Here is a 17,447-nt window from a genome sequence, read left to right on the forward strand (position 1 = left end):
GGACCTAAAAAGTGAGGGGAAAATATGCTTAAAGACTGAATACCTAAACATTATTAACTAAGATTGCAAATAAGATTATCAAACACGAACGCCTATATAAATAATCATAAGGTTAACAATTATCTCCGTATTTGCAGACTTCCGCTTATATACTCGTGGTCTCGGAAGGACAAATCGCTGCCGGAAGGAGCGATACAGACGGACCACAACCGCGTGTTGACGCTACCGGATGTGAGCCTCGATGACGCCGGAACGTACCACTGCACCGTCTCCCGCACGACAGGAAACACAGCCGTCGCCGTTCATCATCTCGTCATAGAAAGTAAGATACCATTTATAAAGAAAAAAGAAAAAGTAAATGCCTTTGTAGATGTGTTTCTTCTTGGCAATATTCTACTCTTTCGGACTCAAATTCGGTTGTTTACTATTGGCCAGTACCAAAAATGAATCCATGTAATGAATCCGTCCCCCGTCTCTTAACCCATACCATTTGATCACATGACTAAAATGTTGATAATCATGTATTTCGAAAACCTTGCTAGTATCAAGACATTAATATTTTTGTTGAAAGGTTTTTACTAGGAAGCGTACACGATTATGACCCGAATACTCAAAGCAAAGCACCGAGGCGACTTCAATATCCAATGCATTTGTTGTGACCGATATTGATGTTTATAAAAAAAGGCCAATACACCGTATTTTAACGACATTGTACTGCTTCAGCCCGTCCATACTTCATCTCCCCGCTCCCCAACACGCATGCGGATGTGGGGAGCCGGCTCACGTGGCGGTGCGAGGCGAAGGCGATCCCGCGGGCCGTTTACATGTGGTACAAGGACGGACATCCACTGTTTCCGGTACCCGGGGACCTCCACGTCTCAACTAATGTACTCACAATCATGGTGAGACGGCGGAGCTACAGGACATTATTGAGGACCATAAATTAGTTGTGCCTTTACCAATATACGTACGTGTAATACTAGTACTTGAAAATAACAAAAACGTCCTCCACTAAGGCTCCCAAAGAATTAAGGTTGATTTATAAATAATTAATCATCAAATAATGCGAAATATGTAATTATGTTTTATATTATAGAGCGTAGACGCGGCGCGGCACGGCGGGATGTATCAGTGTGTGGCACTCAACACTCACGGTGTCTCGTACAGCGGCGCCCAACTCAGGGTCCTCGGTATGTGCTCACGGTGTGCAGACACATCTAAATAATAGCTATACAACCTCTCTGTCCCCTCCCCTAAATGCTTGCACCACGGTATGACAATCAACACTAACGGTCGATGTTGCCTTCATTGGCGCACAACCCATGTGTCAGAGGGATTAACTGTAGGCTTACAAAAAGTAGTCTTAATCGGTGAGGCTTGAATTCGCGCTAAATACGACAGCGTGTTTTGTCTCCCTTTGGTCGTCGCGTTAATAATTGTTTTTATTAAAATGTTCATTCACAGTATTCAATGATGAATAGGTTGAGTCCTTGAATATATAATAACGTTAAATTACTTTAAAACGCTACGTTTGTAAGCTTTTTTGCGGTATATTTGAAATGGGTCTGAAAGCCAAGGTATTGTGTGGTGAGCAAGGACAGGTGGGATATTGCCCCAAATATCCGACCATGCGATCACCAAAATGACCGGACACCAATAATTTGCCTTTCGCACCTAGAAATAAATACAAATAATTAATTGCAAACATACAATGTGAATTATATTATTAACCAATTTTATTTAAGCATTCAAGCCTACATTCGCGAAGGATCCTCTACAGGAAAGTATAAGCGCGGCAATCGGGAGTCAGGTGCGGTTAGACTGCTCCCCGGAGGCGGCCCCTAAACCGGAGTTCTCATGGTCAAGGTATCGTGTGGCCTGCTTCCATCTTATGCTCTTTATCAGAATCCGCTAATTGTAGGTGTCTTAATAGGTGGTTACACATACCTAACGTTTATCTCTAGAATTTAAGACATTGCTTTATAGAGACAACATGAAATGTTTGCGCTTTACAGTTCGTTTTAATTAGATAACACATTACGAGTGATTCATTTGATACCAGAAACGGTGTGGACCTGAACGCTGTACCGGACGACGGCAGCTCTCGGTTGCGACTGATGGCGGACGGCGACCTTCTGTTGGCAGAAGTGGTCGCGGCGGACGCTGGCCAGTACTGCTGCACCGCTGCCAACAGCCTAGGCACCGACAATAGCTGCGGAACTCTCACAGTTGTTCGTATGTATGCCAGTATGAAGTAATGTTTCCATAAGCTTTGATGGCGCCCGAGTCCTGAATCCAACTCAAAGGACATCGCTCAACACATCAGTACACAAGTGGATTTCTTTATAGAAAATAGACTGATCGGTTTGGGCAGAAGGGTTATGTTTATGTTTTAGAATATATGTATTCAGTCATGTATAAGTCGCCATTGAGAAAAACATGCATGTTTCCAGAGAACACAGTGCTGACGACGAAACCTACCAATACGTTTGGGCGCGTGAACGCAACTTCCGTTCTGATGTGTTCCGCCTCGTTCCCCGGAGGTGCCGACAGCATTTACATGTGGAGCTTCAATGATCGCCTTATCGATACTAAGCGCCAGAAACAGTACACAATTGTTAGATGTTGTTCAATTTTAACTAATTTAGTTTTTAAACTTGGGTGGAAAATATGTGTGTATAAACGCATTTACACACTAGGATAACTTGATTTGGAGGCCGGGTAAATTTGCCCTTTTGGCTATTTCAACTCCGAGCAACAAAATGATATAAGAAGGAAAATGTTATCACAGTATAAAGCTTTTTTTTAAAAACTGCCTGTTTTCAGAAAACAAAATGGAATGAGAGCGTACGTGCTTGCGCCCATCCGTCAGCAATGTGTCCCCTTTGTGATACGGTGTATGTGCGTGCCTGTGTCCGTCCGTACTTACGTCTGTCCGTCATATTTTAACTTGTCCGGGCTGTTGCTTAGCCATGCATCGTTTTTTTTTTGTTAAACGTGCACAAGTTTTCATAATAGCAAGACAGTGTGTCGAGTGAATGACCAATGTCTATAAGTCGAATGTCAAGGTCACCCTAAAGGGTCATTGGTCAAGATTTGGCTTGCTCGGGCTGTTACTTACCGATACATTGGGGATTTTGAAATAACTGGGCACAAGCGATTACCATGTGAAGGCTGTGTATCGCGTGTAAGACCAGAGATTAAAGCGTAATATTCATCATGTGATGCGTAACCATGTATGTAGGTCAAAGGTCAAGCTCACACTTAGGGTCATAAGTCAACATCCTGTAACCTGGCGATAAATTGGTGGGTTTTAACATAACTGAGCACAAGTGACCATGGTAAAATGGCATGTCGTACTTAAGACCCATATATAGGTGAGATAACATACAGGAACTTCAATGGTCAGATACGTTTTTGTCTGGATTGTTTGACATCACTGTCATGAATAGACATCGACTAACCAATAATTACATTCATGGTCAAAGAGCAATTTTTGTTTCAAAACTGGCGGGCTCGAAATTATTGGCGTTTCGCCGACAAGCGTTTAGCTCATAATTGCGTTATATATTGTACCTTGACCCCCTGTGGAAAGTTTACCCTTGGGGCAAATGATGGGCATGTAAACGTAACATTAGTGCATAAAATGTAAACAACATCAACTGTAAGGCGACTTTTATAAGTGTGTTGCCTCAAAATTGCCAAATTAATACTTTTAACTATGAACTCCAGGGTACTCCACAGTCTCCCGGTACTCTGTACATCACAAACGCCCAGTACCACTATGCGGGAACCTACACGTGCTCGGCATGGACCCCGCATGGCGCAGTGAACGCTTCCGCCGTGTATATCGTGGAGGGTGAGTAACTGCGGTTCTGGGAAATTATGCGCACAGACGGACGTTTATTGTTCATGATAACGCAAGCAGTGGGTTTGTTTACGTTTTTGCATAGAAGTTGTTTGGTATCAACTTTAGTAAAATTAAATTTGGAACATGTATGAAGGATGGCAAGTTCATTCCGCAAATAAACAAGTTGAGCCGCTCAACACAGATTCAGGTGTTTGTTTTCTAACACAAGGCTCACCTCTTACCAGTGCTTTTGGACAGTGGGTTTCATCTCAGTTTAATGTACTGTTCTAGCGCGTATTCTCCCGTTATCTACCCTGATCTATCCCCAGGACCCCCGGGACCTCCGGCGGGTGTGTTTGTGGCCGATGGGGGCGTTTCCAACAGCACAGTGACGTTGGTGTGGACGGAGGGCGCTAAGCACGGACCGGATGTCGACATTCACCACATAGAGGCCTGTACGGAGCACAACCACACATGGGTCGTCATTGCCGCAGGTACGTCCGTTAGTACTGATATTTGTATTGTATTATGCAATGATTCATGAAAATGCCTTTTAAAAGCATAGTACGCTTTTATATTATCGTTTATGGACTTCTGAATTGTATTCAGTATGTTTGGACCTTAAGAATAATACACGAAGACAATGGATATACTAGTATGCATCCTTTAATCTGCCGAAACGCTTCAAACGTTCACTGCTTGAGTCAAAAGTTTGTCCCTGTTAGGCATACCAGCAGCAGGGACGATATGGGAGGGTGGGGACCGGCGTCACCTGTACCACGTGACCAACCTGAAACCCGGAAACGGCTACTACTTCCGGGTGAGAGGAGCAAACGGGCTGGGGGTTGGCCAGCCGAGCCTTAGTTCAAGTAGGTCAAATTGTCTCCCTTCTGAAGAAAACAATTACTTGCTAGTATGTGACAGTAAAACAAATAGGTAAATGCAAAATATTTACAGTTCATTTTTTATTGTTAAGCAAACATATATGATAATTAATTAGTATTGGCGTGAACGTCTCCATGTACAGGGCTGTTGAAACTCCCATTTAGTATAATAAAAAATGAATACATTGAACGGTAGCGGTTGTTTTCGGTAGAAGCTTTTAAAATGACAAATCAAAATCCGGCGTAAAGTCAATGCAGTATATGGCATATTTGAACACAGTCCTCGGCAGTGTAAGTCATATTCGTACTGAATACAGCGAGAATACAGTGGACACGCCTGGACTAGCCACTTGAAAATAAAATATTTTTCGAACTGTTGGTCATAGTAAACAGTCTGATAGTTTGATTGATATGGTCAAGCTCTGCTATTCTTATATATAGCGATGTATCGGATCCCCGGGGCTCCACCTATCATCTACCCACGTGAGGTCGGCGGCGGTGGGGGTGTAGTTGGTCTACTTACCATAACATGGCAGGTAATGCTGCCTTATTTAAGTTATTACGTGTACACGTTTGATTGCTAGTTTTGTCCAATATTTATACGTGCATGAACCTGATGCTGATATTTGATCTTTGAACAAGGAATCATAAAACCAAGTTTTGTTTATTCTGATTGCTGAATGTAGCACGAGTAGTATTCATGTTAAGCGGTATTTCAGCCCCTACCCCCGGAGGACCAGGGCTCGGGTGGAGTCGGGTACCGAGTGTTCTGGCGCCTCGCTAACACCACAAGATACAGCGAGGTACATGTTCTTCCTAACAAAGCATATAACAACCTTTCTCTTGCGTATAAAAACGTGAACAAGAAAAACGTCCGATTATGTATCAAGTTTAATAACAGATATTTCGTCATTTTAAAGAAGTCACGGTCAGGAAAATAATACACATTTAGGATAGCTGCAACACGTGCACTCTAGCCAATTTAAAGAAGACCTTTTTTCAAAAACTTTGAATAACCTCAATGTCATTTGTGAACAGAAACTGCCGTTGTTAATAGTACACCCTGATACAAATCACATGCTCAAGTATAAGGTCTGCATGGGGCAAGCACGGACTTTCGTGCTCTTCGTGTTGTCGTATAAGGCGCTATGTTGTGTTTAGTGAACCGACTTATCTATTACGTCATACAACGGTAGGTTAACTTGACGGAGAACATTGGTCAGTACGTGGTGACGGTGGGCTTGGACAACTTCTGGCTGCTATATGAGGTCAAGGTCGCGGCTTTCAACAACCTCGGACAGGGACCCATCTCGCCTGACAGGGTGTTCATCTACTCCGCGGAGGACAGTGAGTGCCCTTGTTTTATAAAAAAATGCACTCATTTTTTATGTTTGTTAGCGAGTATACAATATAGAACTGCATTCCAACAGCATTGATCTAGGTTTTAAGAATCGATTGCAAAAATGAAACATTGGTTAGTTAGTCCATGTTAAACATGGTCGACTTGCTTTGTTTCTTGTTGCGATGCTTTATCACCATTAGTGATAAACAATACAATGACCTAATACGATTGTCCGTTTCCGATTTCAGTCCCGAAGGGCGCGGTTACGAACGTGTACGCGTGGCCGTACAACTCGACCGCCATCCAGGTCACGTGGGACATCGTGCCTAACATCAGGCAATTCATGGGAGGGACACTTCTAGGGTACCAAGTAAGTGTATCATGCCTTTAAGAGACTGTGTGGTCAACTGGGTTGTGTCAAGTGTTTGCGCTACCGGTCTACCTTTTACCATCTGTTTCTGGTTGTAACCGGTCTAGCTTTTGCCACCTTTCTATTTGCGTGACCGGTCCAGCTTTTGACCATTTTTATGGGTGTACCCGGTATAAAAATTACCAATTTTCTGTTTGTAACTGGTCTAGTATTTACTGTTTGTCTGGACTTAGCCGATCTAGCTAGTACTATTTGGCTGGGAGTGACCTGTCTAGTTTTTACGAGTAGTCTTGGTCTAACCGGTTTAGCTATTACCAGTTTTATGAGCGTAACCGATCGAAATTTACCATATTATGGGCGTGATCGATCTAGATTTTACCAATTTTCATGGGCGTAACCGATCGAGCTTGTACCATTTCTTATGGGCTTAGTCGATCAAGCTTTTACCGATTTTTATGGGCGTAACAGGTCTACATATTGCCATTTTTAGCGTAACCGATTTAGCTTTTATATTAGCATTTCTATGGGCATTACCGATTTAGCTTTTACAAATGGTGTAACCGATCTAGCGTTTACCTTTTTATGGGCGTAACCGATCTAGCACTTACCGCATTTCAGGGCGTAACCGATCTAGCTTTAACTCCTTTTCTTGGCGTAACCGATCAAGCTTTCACCCTTTTTCTGGGCGTTACCGATCTAGCTTTTTTCCCTTTTTCTGGGCGTTACCGATCTAGCTTTTTCCCTTTTTCTGGGCGTTACCGATCTAGCTTTTTCCGTTTTTCTGGACGTTACCGATCTAGCCTTTTCTCTTTTTCTGGGCTTTACCGATCTAGCTTTTTACCTTTTTCTTGGCGTAACCGCTCTAGCTTGTATCCTTTTTCTGATCTAGCTTAACTATTTTCCGATGCTATAACTCGTCGATGCTTGGCAGTTTCAATATGAATCGTCGACATTATAGATAGTGCGCATTGTTCTCTGTAGAAAAAACATTTCACATATATTGAACAGTGTTTTATATTATAATAAAATTAACTTTCCCATTCATTTTTGAGAATTGTCTACTTTCTGCAATACCTCTGCAGGTAAACTACAAGTTCCGTGATGACCCTGACGCTGGTTGGGATGCCATAAGCTGGCGCGGTGAGACGTCATACGGCATTGTGATTGGTCTAGACGTGTACACGTGGTACTCGGTGGATATGCAGGTGCTCAACACTGCCGCCATGGGACCGCGCTCTGAGATCTACCACGCGCGGACATTTAAAGACGGTACGCTTCCGGTTGTATAAACCGCATAATCATGTTATACCCAACATATATCAGGGGGTCCAAAGTGTTTTCCGAATTTTAAGTGAGGGAAATGTGTGATGCGGAATAATATGGGGGTGCTCGAAGAGATGTTGGTGTTTTGGGATGATATTTCCACCTGGTAAGTAAGTTCTATTAACACATGCTTATTCTGATTCAGCATCACACAAAAACTGCATAAAACTTCCTCACCAAACATAAAAGGTGTTTAAACAAAGAAATATCGTACATAAAGGTGCACTTTGACTAAAAAACATAGTTTCAAGTCACGCAATGTTCTGTTTTCACTTTTTAAACAAGCAATCGTTCAGTTTATACATTCAATAACTTGTTTAATGCCTCTAGAAACATAGGTTAAAAAACTGATTGAAGCTTACACGTGTGGCCTCCGGGTAGGCGTATTGATATTGCGAGAAAAGTGATAAAACGTACTTACGAGGTGAAAATATCCTCCCAAAACACCAAAATCTCTTCGAGCACCCCCATATTATTCCGCATCACACATTTCCCTCACTTAATATTCGGAAAACACAAAACACGTTGGACCCCCTGCATATAAGAGACATAATATATATTGTAGATACGGAAAATCAACGACGATTAACATTTTAATGTAGATATAATTCTCTCTCCAACAAACAACAATAGGATAACACCTAATTGTTCAAGATTTCTATGCAAGAATAATTAAGTAGTTAATTAATTTAAACATTAGGTTAGACAGTTGGCCGCTTATTGCAGGTATTTTATATGGAAAAAAAACGTACGGGGGAATATGGAGTTGCCCGATAACACAGGTGGCCCTTTAAAGCAAGTGACCTTTCAACCAGGTTTGACTGTATCTTGATCACTCTCCATTCCCCTTCTCTTCAGCCCCGAAGCTGTATCCCCAGGAGGTATGGGTGTATTCGCACAGCGGAAGTAGTGTGCGCTTAAAGTGGAGGGGCGTCAACACGCAGACGGGCGAGGAGAACATCGAGGGATATGTGGTATGAACAACTCAAGTTTGTGGATTACGAATAGCAAATGCAGGCAGTTTTATACAACATTTCGTCACCTTAGTGCAAGAACTCAATATATGTTTCTATATATATGTGTCCAATTATTGAGTTATTGCTTTAGGGTGGCAATTTGTTTACAGTATGAGGACTATATGGATACATTATGGTCTTGAATTACATATTCAAGAAGACATTCAGAGTTAAACACAGACGACAGAACCGCTAAAAGTAAAATCTGTTTGAGAAACTTTCTAAACCTGAATTTAAGACTGAGTCTTTATTTTGAAAACCTTTCAGGTTTTTACAATTAGAAATAACTATGTTTTTGTTTATTAAGTGATATGTTTTTATACATTGGGTCCTTTTTCAAATATGACTTCCGTCGTTGCATCATTTCCGGCTAGGTGCGTTATTGGCAGACGACAGACGACATCCGATCAGCGACGGACGTACGAACAGAGCGGGTGGAAACGGAAGTGGTGATCTACGGAATCCAGAAGGACACGGTGTACGAGTGCAGGGTGTTTGCCTTCAGCCGCGGTGGGGACGGACAGCACAGCGAGACACGATACTTCACTCTCGGTAGGGGACTCATTTAGCTGATACATACTGACTTTCAAGAGTTTCCTCAGAAGCAGAAAAAATGTAAAGAAAACAAGTCGATTAACTTAAGAAAAAGTCAGTGTGTCGAATAGAATTTATAAGTTCATGCTAAAAATATGCAAACTCTGGCTTTTATATTCAATTTGGAATCTGGCAGTGCGTTTGTTCATCTAAATAACTATATCTTATAAATGGGTGAAATTATATGAAATATGTCTTGCTCGTTCCAGGTGGCCTTATACCGTTCGACCCTTCCATAACAGATGTAATGGCGGCGGCGTCGGCGGTGGTTCCAAACCTGACTTTGTGTTTACTGGCCTGTCTCCTCTTTCATTTCTATAGACATTTTAATTGATAGATGTTGTTACATAAATTATGTGTTATGTCGATCCGTTCATGCATCTTGATAAAAGCATAATGTTCATTCACAATCGCCGCTAATTGTACATATTAGTCATAAATTACATCATTTTTAAAACAAACCGTATATTAAGTTATAAAATACTGCTTTTGCCTTTGATCCATTCATCTTTATGCATGCCATTACGTTTATAAACATTAGCCGTTAATCGGACATACTTTTAAAACGTTATTTTATAACAAATGTGTGTGTTTCCTTTGCACATGAAAGATTGTTTAATATGCATTTGAAGTTTTATGTATGCAATAAAGTTCTAAACAATGTATATTTATATTACCTTCGTCAAGTTTCGTCATCAGGCAGCATTGCATGTATAACTGAATCGAATCGATTTTTCTAACCGGTCATATTTCATATCCGAACAGTACTAATCTGAACGTAAAACAATCAGCGGCCAGACATAAATGCATTTTCTGACATCAAAACAAAGGGATGTTTTAGGACGATGAAAGTAGTGGTAGTATGCGGGTGCAAAGATTTCTGCGAGGGGTAAGGGAGGCTTATGTGGGGGTGACGTATTAAACACATTGAATTATGAAAAAAATAGATGATAATTGATGTTATTGCTTAAATGTGTCTAATGCATATGGGGTATTATGAGATGACGTATTTCTGGTGACCTGTATCACGTCAAGTTCTGTGTGTGATCACGTTTCGAGACCGCAGGTGTCCAAATACGGAATGGCTTGCGCGTAAGAATATGTTACTTACTTTTGTGTATTTAAGTAAAGGGACTTAACACACTTTAACCAGCCCAACTGCGTTCATACCCCTATAATGACATCAATCCCGCAATTTATTCCTTAAATGAATTGCAATTAACATTTTGAAGGAAAACAAAGCAAGTTGCATTGGCAAGATTTTAAATTATCATATTAGAATAATTACCATATTATGAAAAACATAAAAAAATAACATTGTTTTCGAAATTTGCTTAGTATCAGAAATTTGGACACCTGAAATTGTAAATCAAACAATAATTACAAAAATTAAAGCGATGAATCAAAACCTGACCTACAAAATACTCTCGATGTCTACTCTATAAATTCCTGCACTGACTGGAAACTAATATTTTTGTAAGGCCAACAACCAAATCTTTTCTACAAAAAGCAATCAACCGCTTGATATATTGAAGGAATGTTAAGGTGTGCTGTTTAGTAGAACGGGTCCTACTATTTTAAATGTTTTGTTTTTTATTTATTGTTTTTCGTATCTTCATTTAAAATTGATAAGAATATACCACCATTCATAAACACACGAAGCTTTATTTCATAATATGAATGTTTCAGTTATTTCTAATGCTGTAATTTTATATAAATCTACAAAGGTATATCCTTTTATATATATATGTATATACACTCGCGTAATTGTATGACATTTACAACACAAAAGCATTTACAAGTTTTGTTCAGTTGAAGTTTATATAAAAATGATTATTCAAATTATAAAATATTCATATCGAAATAACGCAGCAGCCCTGTACATTTTTTGGTCGAAATAAAAAATAAACATCCTAGTTATGATTGTTTTATTTCCCCACTTCGTTTTATTACCCTCCCACCAAGATTGCATTTTCCAAAATTGGGTTTGTTTATTCACAACATTCCAAAGTTAAAAGTTTATCTCTAAACTAGTCAACATTAAATAACACACTATTTACATATCAACGAAGTTGTAGCCCACGTTAAATGACATGCATCGGTTTTGAGATTAAAGATTACAAAGACAGGCCATTTAATTAATTAATGGATGTGTTCCTAATCAGAGAACATGTACACGTGAACGATTTATCATCATTCACAATGTGCAGCACATGTAAGTTCTGTACAATGACTATCAAGAAATACCTGCAATGCACACTAATATCAATCTCGTTCACTCGAGTGATGATTCTATGTGTACCACCTAGATTTATCATTAACAAAGTTCTGATGAATGAGAATGAATAATACACACCTGTCGCTTGTTTTATTTATTAGTTCTGAAACATCTATGCACCAGCACAACGTAACACTTCAATAATTCTTAACGGACCATATACACTTGTATGTATGATGTATGTACATGTTTACGTCAGGATAAAAGTTCAGCACGATCTGTTTTAATTCAATATAATCTATAATAGCAATTTAGGATGATACTGTCTCTTTAAAACAATGACAAACAATCCATTGCCTGACCTTGTATAGTTTTACGCGGACTTAATGGTCGTATTGATTGTTTTCCTGACCATGACCAAAAGGTAAAAAAATCTAAAGAAAGGCAAAAGTTAAACATCTTTGTAACTCTACGAAAATATCCCCTGGCGAAGTTCAAATAACATTTGAACGTACATGTATTTGGATTATTAAGTTTAATTGTGATTTTAAGATGCTTTTGCTCAATGTGTACGTACTGCTTGGGCGTAGTCAAGGTTTTTAACATGGTTGTATCAAATCGTTTCAGCTGATCATATTACCGTCATCTATAGACAAGTTGTATTGTGTTTGTTGACATTCAATGTCCGTGATGCTTGGACAGCTTTAACTTCCGCTTAGAATTTTCAAATTGCATACACATGTGTGTTTAAAGTTACCCCTTTAAAGACGTTAACGAAAAATCGCACTAAACATTGAGCGGCTTCCGTTACCTGATTCCGTGAGCAATATGTCTACATGGATCTATAGAAATGAATACATATTTATTTCCCGAAAAGGTTACTTGACAAATTGAGGGTGCCCATAGTTTATCATCCGTAAGGTTAGCGAATTACATGGTTTTTGCACAAACCTAAGAACATTTGGATACCTTGGTACCTGGGACAATTATTTTATATTAACAGTTGGTGGAGTTGGTGAAACCCGTGCACAACTACATCAACTACAGCAGTGCGTGGGAAATGTAGTACTTAGTATTTATATGGGACATTTATGTCATGTATTTACAAACAAATAGCATAATCTGTGACAAGTTTCAGAACACTAGTTCTAATTCCAGTGACAAGCTTATTTTCTTCTAATTCCAGTGGCAAGCTTTTTTGCTTCTAATATTCGTCATCGTCTACCGTTATAGTGCCTAGTCACAAAATATGAACTTGTACGTTGCATTAAAGGCGTTGAATGTTGTAAGAATATGTCACAGGCTGTAGACAGCAATTCAATAACATTTCTATGTATCATTGTATGTATTCTTTAAACAAAAGGGGGATTTTCCGTTATTATATTTAAATTAGTTTGTATGCATAACTAAATCATCCGCGTATAGATGGCGTCCCGTGATGAATTCTAATCTGACATGTAGCACTTCAGATTTGTATTCCAATTTTTCATTGCACCATGCCATGAACTACGAAATGGTTAACGGTTATTAGTATGGATTTACCTACATTTGTTTTAGTAAATGCTAATAACCTTTTAACGAGCTTTGTGGTCGAGATATTAATATAGTTCATACTGACCCAGCCTCTGATAATCTACACACCCACCTGATTAAATTCAATAACGATTGTGATGAGTTATCAAAATAAACAATACTACCCCTTCCATTGGAAAAAAAAAAATCTACCACTGTTGAATGCATTACGTGCATAGTGCACGTACGAAGACGAGTGAGCGTGTTTTGATCCAATAATTGTAGTGCATTACGCTGGGATCCCAGCGAGCTTCGCGCTTAGAAAATAAAAAACTATAAAATATACATGGCGATATATCGCGCTGAATTGATAGTATTTCCTTGCCCCAGTTAAAATTATCTGCAAAATGACTATGTTCACGTATGCAAACATTTTATGCAATTTTAATGTGGATGCACTTGCCCTTGACACGTATAATATTCGTGCACCGCTAGTATTGAAAACAGAAAGCAGTGTGGTTTTTAGAAAATCCTTCCCGCCACAATTGTCAACTTTCCAAGTGAAAAAACCCATTTTCAAAAATGAACCATCGTCTTTTTGGTATTTAAATAACGGACTGTGATATTCCACAGTCTATGATTATAACAAAATCGTCGGTGACAGTTCGGGACTTTTCACTGTTTCTTTTTTAGCAATTAAATATATTTGTTTGAAAGTGTAATTTGAAAGCTGGAGAAAATGACTGTTGTAGCTACTGCTTGTTCGTGTGGGGCCTATGCCATTGCCGCGACAATATTCTACAAAAAGAACTTTCAAAGGAGTGGACTTCCAGCCGTCTTTTTGGGCTTAGTTGTTGGACTTCTGTTGGACACTGCTCTCATTCCATCCGAAGTGACAGCCTTTGGTATAACCATAGCAGCCGTATTATTATTAAAGAACGATGAATGGATCTGGAAAGCCTTCAAAACGGACGTGTTCCTTGCGTTTCTCGTCGCTATTTGTGACGTACGTTACGATATATTTGATTGGGCTACCGGTCTCCTATTCACGAAAGGAATGTCGGCAATTGCGGAGAAAAACTGTTCACGAGTAAACCCCCTCGAATTCAACTTAGACATGCACACTGAGGCCTTAAGCCAGCTTGATCCTTTATCTGTCCAGGAATCTTCCAGTACGCTAACAGAAGCTCTTCTTTCCATCAAACCTGCTTTGTCGTGTAGCGTGCCCTGGGAAATGTCGCGAGTGATACTGGTCGCAATTCCCCAGTTCCTGCGAAAACCAACATGGCTAAAAGCCAAACTACAGGGGCTACGCAGCAAGCTGGGTCCGATGTACGTTTTGTTTGTTGCATCTTTCATCTTCAGTAGATGGGGCAGCCATGACAATATGTTTGCAGACATGTTCGGACTTTTCGTTGCCATGGTTGCATTTGTTGCCGGAACCGTGTTTCGACCTGACAACGCCACCATGTTCGACCTGTTCGGGGTCAAGTCGACGCTCTCTAAACGCCGGTACTTGCACGGACAGTGTATGATCGTAACATTAGTTTCATGCTGTGTAATGTTTGTAATTGAACTTCTTTTTTGATATAAAAACTGTATTTCTGTTAAATTTTAAAAGCATGTATATAACGAGCCAGTATTTAAATAAAGGACAACTTGTTTCCATTTAATTGTTAATTCATTAGCTGTTCATGTTCACCTTTATTATATTGACGATGGGCATTAAATGGTGCTGTTAATATATAAATGTATGTAATTTTATTTTATCTTATGCATCATCTTAAATGTCAATAGTGCCATATTTTCCGTTGTATTGAAAGTGCTTATCGATGCAGTAATATGATAAACATAATAAAATTAGGTTTTTATAGTATATGGCTTGTTTTAGGTAACACTCTTATTTAAAGTCAATACATTACATACACATGTATAGCAAACATAAATATTGAGTGATAAACCTTCAATGTTTTACTAAAATTATGCGTTTATGGGATATATTTTTGACTGATAACAAGAGTGCAACCATGTATTTAATAGCTGAAAACGCACACATATTAAATGACTTGTTGGTGCTAAAAGATTTAAAGTGATCCACTATCGGCCGCTAAAAGTAGAAATACTGTGTTTTCTGCACCTTTCTTTCAATTCTAACACGGCATCCTTCATAAGAACCAATATTTTCGATATTTATTCATACCTTTCGGTAAATTAAAAAGAAATTATTGTGGTACATCTTGTTTGGGGGTAATAGTGCATCTTTAAGTACAAAATCTTTATCTTGTATTTTTATTGAAAATGTAACGGTCCGCTGTAGGTGGCGGATGTGCGTTCATAGTCTCCACTTCTATGCACTTGCTAGAAAGCTCAGCTGTCCTGTGAGGCATAGTAAGTTGGAACTTCAATAATCTTTAAAGCTCTGCTTTCCTGGTGGTTGAAGTGTAACGGTCCCCTGTAGGCGGCAGAGGTCTACAGCGGCGGAGGTGCGTTCATAATAATATTCCGTATAAAACGGAAGTACGTTCATACCGGATGTAAACTTGGTTGGTAATATGCAAATAAGCAAAGCCCGGGATATGTGAGAATAGAGAAGTTAGTGTATATAAAAAGACCAGTGGACCCCTTCAGGGTCGAGCATGCTTTTTCCTGAAGGGATCTGTTGGTGTTTGTTTCATCACGCCAAAAAGCTCGGCTGTCTGGTGTTTGTTTCGGTCGCACGTTACAAAAGAAAAACGCAAAGTCTATCATCACGTACAAGTCCTAGATGTCTACAAGTCTCTATACCAGATTTTTACTTGAACATTTGCAAAGCTTTTGCGTAAATAGAATGGAAAAAATGCACTTAGATAATATTTCAACATCGGGGAGAGATTCAAAATATTTAAAGTGCTGTCATCCAGAAGATTTTTAAACTATCTGAAACACGACATTTGAACGTTTCAATGAATATCTTCACATTGCCAACTTCCTGACTAACCCATACGTAGCAATACTCAAACAAGGTTTCCATACTGTGACTTCGGAAGTCCACGTTCGCTTCCTTATATCATAGCCGTTTTAGCATGCGATAACAATTCTTGAGATATCGATAATTCGGCATGATATGTAATTTGCACCAATACAATAAATAAGCATGTTTAGTCTAGAAAAAGAGGTAAACGACCACATTCCCTAAGAGCAACATCATTATTGATAGACTTATTCACGCCTAAAACATTTTGCAATATTGAATTTGAACACGTTCTACTAAAGGAAAATATTTAATCCCCCATATTTCGGATCTATAAAGCAATACTGGTTGCGCCGTAGTTAAAATATCCAAATTTACGCTAAAAATCTTGGATACAACTAACCGATTTGGTAGCTTACATAGCCAACTTATTTAAGGATTTGGGCCATGACAAATAGCAAGCCCATATACTTATAAAATGAAGCAACATTAATTGGCGTGATACCGAATGACCACTTTTCCGTGCCTCGGTAAGGTCCATCGTTACGGAATAATATAATTTCAGTTTTTATTAAATTCTCCGGCATCCCGGTGTTTTAATAGAATGTTTTAATTGCATTCACTTGCCGCTGAAGTTGTACTACCGCCCAGATGGGCTTGCAACGACATCAGCGAACGTAAGCGTTTTAGAATGTTAGGATTGTTCGATACAAAAAAAGCTGAAATACAGTGGCCTCTTAAATATGTGCAGAGATCATTTATATACAAACCAGAAGACTACAAATGTCACATTGGCGCGTTCCTTTTAAACAGCGGAAGCTTTGTTTAAGGCTTTGACTTGTCCTGACTCGCGCCACAAGGTTTCCATACATAGCTTTCAATGCTAACAAAAAATAGTCAGTAATACCTTTGCGAGCTAAACATGAAAATAGATCTGGATGATGGATATTATCAAATGCTTTGGCGAAGTCAAGGTATATGACATATACCCTACCCCTACTGTTTGAAAGATATTTTTCTATTATTGCATGAAGAGTATATATATGATCAATCGTTTATTAACCAGATCAGAAGCCTAGCTGCCTAGGTCGCAGACTTATAAAATGGACAAATTATACTCTCGGACCATTGATCAGGAAATTGACCCGACTCAAAGACACGATTAAATAATCGAGTTATAAGCGGTAATTTCAAATCCATGGTAGTTTTGATAAACTGGGCAAGTATACCATCTGGTCCTGCGGCTTTATCGACGCAAGGGCATAAACAGCTCGAAGAACTTCTTCTTCAGTTAACGGTGTATTTAATGTATCATCTACAAACTCCCCCCAATTTCCCAACTCATTTTCTATTCCACCACCGTGAACATTCAAATTTACATCGCCCAA

The 17,447-nt window shown here is 39.3% G+C and overlaps 1 protein-coding gene across 3 annotated transcripts in view; it reads left to right on the forward strand.

The window, feature by feature from the left end:
* Positions 1–11,295, forward strand: part of LOC128235414 (contactin-like) — a 40,841-nt gene extending 29,546 nt beyond the window's left edge. For all 3 annotated transcript variants that reach the window (XM_052950233.1, XM_052950235.1, XM_052950234.1), the window contains 17 exons: positions 138–322; positions 724–902; positions 1,097–1,190; positions 1,746–1,866; positions 2,063–2,235; positions 2,454–2,617; positions 3,733–3,859; positions 4,180–4,344; positions 4,576–4,719; positions 5,176–5,270; positions 5,454–5,537; positions 5,931–6,081; positions 6,325–6,446; positions 7,529–7,715; positions 8,628–8,743; positions 9,160–9,337; positions 9,589–11,295. In XM_052950233.1, coding sequence (XP_052806193.1) covers positions 138–322; positions 724–902; positions 1,097–1,190; positions 1,746–1,866; positions 2,063–2,235; positions 2,454–2,617; positions 3,733–3,859; positions 4,180–4,344; positions 4,576–4,719; positions 5,176–5,270; positions 5,454–5,537; positions 5,931–6,081; positions 6,325–6,446; positions 7,529–7,715; positions 8,628–8,743; positions 9,160–9,337; positions 9,589–9,713 — 2,410 coding nt within the window. In that variant the 3' untranslated portion in view covers positions 9,714–11,295. The remainder of the gene's footprint in view (positions 1–137; positions 323–723; positions 903–1,096; positions 1,191–1,745; positions 1,867–2,062; positions 2,236–2,453; positions 2,618–3,732; positions 3,860–4,179; positions 4,345–4,575; positions 4,720–5,175; positions 5,271–5,453; positions 5,538–5,930; positions 6,082–6,324; positions 6,447–7,528; positions 7,716–8,627; positions 8,744–9,159; positions 9,338–9,588) is intronic.
* Positions 11,296–17,447: the final 6,152 nt, after the last annotated feature.

The sequence above is a fragment of the Mya arenaria genome, chromosome 5 (genome assembly GCF_026914265.1).
Source record: "Mya arenaria isolate MELC-2E11 chromosome 5, ASM2691426v1".
Lineage (NCBI taxonomy): Eukaryota > Metazoa > Mollusca > Bivalvia > Myida > Myidae > Mya > Mya arenaria.